Source organism: Oncorhynchus keta, unplaced genomic scaffold, assembly GCF_023373465.1.
Source record: "Oncorhynchus keta strain PuntledgeMale-10-30-2019 unplaced genomic scaffold, Oket_V2 Un_contig_22648_pilon_pilon, whole genome shotgun sequence".
Classification (NCBI taxonomy): Eukaryota; Metazoa; Chordata; class Actinopteri; order Salmoniformes; family Salmonidae; genus Oncorhynchus; species Oncorhynchus keta.
Window position 1 is genome coordinate 1 of NW_026282994.1, and position 4,630 is coordinate 4,630.

At 47.4% G+C, this 4,630-nt stretch overlaps 1 protein-coding gene across 1 annotated transcript; it reads left to right on the forward strand.

The window, feature by feature from the left end:
• Positions 1–2,727: 2,727 nt before the first annotated feature.
• Positions 2,728–4,630, forward strand: LOC127921584 (uncharacterized). The gene is made up of 2 exons (XM_052505177.1): positions 2,728–4,408; positions 4,579–4,630. Exon 1 carries the CDS (start codon positions 3,020–3,022, stop codon positions 3,974–3,976), a length of 957 nt encoding a protein of 318 aa, XP_052361137.1. The 5' UTR covers positions 2,728–3,019; the 3' UTR covers positions 3,977–4,408; positions 4,579–4,630.

The window sequence follows — 4,630 nt, forward strand, 5'->3', positions numbered from 1 at the left end:
TCACGGAAACATGGCTCACTGGAGAGACGCTATCCGATGCGGTGCAGCCAACGGGTTTCTCCACGCATCACGCCGACAGAAACAAACATCTTGCTGGTAAGAAGAGGGGCGGGGGCGATGCCTCATGACTAACGAGACATGGTGTGATGAAAGAAACATAGGAACTCAAATCCTTCTGTTCAATTGATTTGTGAATTCCTCACAATCAAATGTAGACCGCATTATTATCTACCAAGAGAATTCTCTTCGAAATATAATCACAGCCGTATATATCTCCCCCTGGGCAGACACATCGAAGTGTTCTGAACAAAACTTTATTTAATCCTTCTTGCAACTGGAAACCATTTATCCGGAGGTTGCATTCATTGTAGCTAAAGATTTAACAAGGCTAATCTGAAACAAGACTCCTAAATTTTATCAGCATATCGATTGCGTTAACCAGGGGTGGTAAAACCTTGGATCATTGTTACTCTAACTTCTCGCTTGACGCATATAAGGCTCTGCCCCGCCTTCGGGAAAAGCTGACCACGACTCCATTTTGCTGATCCCTGCCTACAGGCAGAAACTAAAACAAGAGGCTCCCACGCTGAGGTCTGTCCAACGCTGGTCAGACCAAGCTGACTCCACACTCCAAGACTGCTTCCATCACGTGACTGGGATATGTTTCTCAGACATGCCAGATAAAATATTGACGAATACGCTGATTCGGTGTGCGAGTTCATTAGAACGTGCGTCGAAGATGTCGTTCCATAGCAACGATAAAAACATTCCCAAACCAGAAACCGTGATTGATGGCAGCATTCGCATGAAACTGAAAGCGAACCACTGCTTTTAATCAGGGCAAGGTGTCTGGTAACATGTCCAATATAAACAATGCAGCTATTCCTCCCAAGGCTATTAACAAGCTAAGCGTCAGTACAGAGACAAAGTGGAATCTCAATTCAATGGCTCAGACACAAGAGGCATGTGGCAGGGTCTACAGTCAATCACGGACTACAAGAAGAAACCCAGCCCAGTCACGGACCAGATGTCTTGCTCCCAGGCAGACTGAATAACTTTTGCCCGCTTTTGAGGACAATACAGTGCCACTGACACGGCCTGCAACGAAAACATGCGGTCTCTCCTTCACTGCAGCCGAGGTGAGTAAGACATTTAAACGTGTTAACCCGCAAGGCTGCAGGCCCAGACGGCATCCCCAGCCGCGCCCTCAGAGCATGCGCAGACCAGCTGGCCGGTGTGTTTACGGACATATTCAATCAATCCCTATACCAGTCTGCTGTTCCCACATGCTTCAAGAGGGCCACCATTGTTCCTGTTCCCAAGAAAGCTAAGGTAACTGGAGCTAAACGACTCACGCCCCGTAGCACTCAACTTCCGTCATCATGAAGTGCTTTGAGAGACTAGTCAAGGACCATATCACTCCACCCTACCCTGACACCTAGACCCACTCCACCCTGCTTACCGCCCCAAATAGGTCCACAGACGATGCAATCTCAACCACACTGCACACTGCCCTAACCTACCTGGACAAGAGGAATACCTATGTGAGAATGCTTCCGACTACAGCCTCGGCATTCAACACCATAGTACCCTCCAAGTTAAGCTCGAGACCCTGGGTCTCGACCTCTCTGTGCAACTGGGTAAATTGACTTCCTGACGGGCCGCACCTAGGGTGGTGAGAGGGTAGCAATAACACGCTCCCGCTGATCCTCAACACGGGGCCCTGGCCGTGGGTGTGCTCGGAGCCCTCTCCTGTACTCCCTGTTCACTCACGACTCGCGCGGGCTAATGCGCACGCTCCAACTCAATCATCAAGTTTGCGGACGACACAACAGTGGTAGGCTTGATAAACGGTTTCAGACGGCCTACAGGGAGGAGGTGAGGGCCCTCGGGAGGTGGTGTCAGAAAATAACTCACACTCAACGTCAACAAAACTAAGGAGATGATTGTGGACTTCAGGAAACAGCAGAGGGAACACCCCCTATCCACATCGATGGAACAGTAGTGGAGAGGGTAGCAAGTTTTAAGTTCCTCGGCATACACATCACAGACAAACTGAATTGATCCACTCACACTGACAGCGTCGTGAAGCGCAGCAGCGCCTCTTCAACCTCAGGAGGCTGAAGAAATTCGGCTTGTCACCAAAAGCACTCACAAACTTCTACAGATGCACAATCGAGAGCATCCTGGCGGGCTGTATCTACCGCCTGGGGTACGGCAGCACTGCTCCGCCCTCAGCCGTAAGGCTCTCCAGAGGTAGTGAGGTCTGCACAACGCATCACCGAGGGCAAACTACCTGCCCTCCAGGACACCTACACCACCCGATGTTACAGGAAGGCCATAAAGATCATCAAGGACAACAACCACCCGAGGAGCCACTGCCTGTTCACCCCGCTACCATCAGAAGGCGAGGTCAGTACAGGTGCATCAAGCTGGGACCGAGAGACTGAAAAAAGCAGCTTCTATCTCAAGGCCATCAGACTGTTAAACAGCCACCACTAACATTGAGTGGCTGCTGCCAACACACTGTCACTGACACTGACTCAACTCAGCCACTTTAATAATGGGATTGATGGGAAATGATGTAAAATATATCACTAGCCACTTTAAAAACAATGCTACCTTATATAATGTTACTTACTACATTATTCATCTCATATGCATACGTATATACTGTACTCTATATCATCGACTGCATCCTTATGTAATACATTTATCAATAGCCACTTTAACTATGCCACTTTGTTTACATACTCATCTCATATGTATATACTGTACTCGATACCATCTACTGTATGCTGCTCTGTACCATCACTCATTCATATATCCGTATGTACATATTCTTTATCCCCTTACACTGTGTATAAGACAGTAGTTTTGGAATTGTTAGTTAGATTACTTGTTGGTTATCACTGCATTGTCGGAACTAGAAGCACAAGCATTTCGCTACACTCGCATTAACATCTGCTAACCATGTGTATGTGACAAATAAAATTTGATTTGATTTGATTTAGAGGAGATGGACCCCTATACTACTGGTGTTGTAGAGGAGATGGACCCCTATACTACTGGTGTTGTAGAGGAGATGAACCCCTATACTACTGGTGTTGTAGAGGAAATGGACCCCTATACTACTGGTGTTGTAGAGGAGATGAACCCCTATACTACTGGTGTTGTAGAGGAGATGAACCCCTATACTACTGGTGTTGTAGAGGAGATGAACCCCTATACTACTGGTGTTGTAGAGGAGATGAACCCCTATACTACTGGTGTTGTAGAGGAGATGAACCCCCTATACTACTGGTGTTGTAGAGGAGATGGACCCCTATACTACTGGTGTTGTAGAGGAGATGGACCCCTATACTACTGGTGTTGTAGAGGAGATGAACCCCTATACTACTGGTGTTGTAGAGGAAATGGACCCCTATACTACTGGTGTTGTAGAGGAGATGGACCCCTATACTACTGGTGTTGTAGAGGAGATGAACCCCTATACTACTGGTGTTGTAGAGGAGATGAACCCCTATACTACTGGTGTTGTAGAGGAGATGGACCCCTATACTACTGGTGTTGTAGAGGAGATGGACCCCTATACTACTGGTGTTGTAGAGGAGATGGACCCCTATACTACTGGTGTTGTAGAGGAGATGAACCCCTATACTACTGGTGTTGTAGAGGAGATGAACCCCTATACTACTGGTGTTGTAGAGGAGATGGACCCCTATACTACTGGTGTTGTAGAGGAGATGAACCCCTATACTACTGGTGTTGTAGAGGAGATGGACCCCTATACTACTGGTGTTGTAGAGGAGATGGACCCCTATACTACTGGTGTTGTAGAGGAGATGAACCCCTATACTACTGGTGTTGTAGAGGAGATGAACCCCTATACTACTGGTGTTGTAGAGGAGATGAACCCCTATACCACTCTAGTGTTGTAGAGGAGATGAACCCCTATACCACTCTAGTGTTGTAGAGGAGATGAACCCCTATACTACTGGTGTTGTAGAGGAGATGGACCCCTATACTACTGGTGGTGTAGAGATTATATCCTAGATGAGTCCTGCTATGGAGAGGAGATGGACCCCTATACCACTCTAGTGTTGTAGAGGAGATGAACCCCTATACTACTGGTGTTGTAGAGGAGATGAACCCCTATACCACTCTAGTGTTGTAGAGGAGATGAACCCCTATACTACTGGTGTTGTAGAGGAGATGAACCCCTATACTACCGGTGGTGTAGAGATGCTATCCTAGATGAGTCCTGCTATGGAGAGGAGATGAACCCCTATACTACTGGTGTTGTAGAGGAGATGGACCCCTATACTACCGGTGGTGTAGAGATGCTATCCTAGATGAGTCCTGCTATGGAGAGGAGATGAACCTCTATACTACTGGTGTTGTAGAGGTGATGAATCCTAGATGAGTCCTGCTATGGAGAGGAGATCAACCTCTATACTACTGGTGTTGTAGAGGAGATGGACCCCTATACTACTGGTGGTGTAGAGGAGATGGTATCCCTAGATGAGTCCTGCTATGGTAGAGGAGATGGACCCCTATACTACTGGTGTTGTAGAGGAGATGAACCCCTATACTACTGGTGGTGTAGAGATTATATCCTAGATGAGTC

Coding starts and splice junctions, on each gene's coding strand:
- LOC127921584 (XM_052505177.1), top strand. CDS start 3,020: ATGGACCCCTATACTACTGGTGTTGTAGAGGAGATGGACCCCTATACT.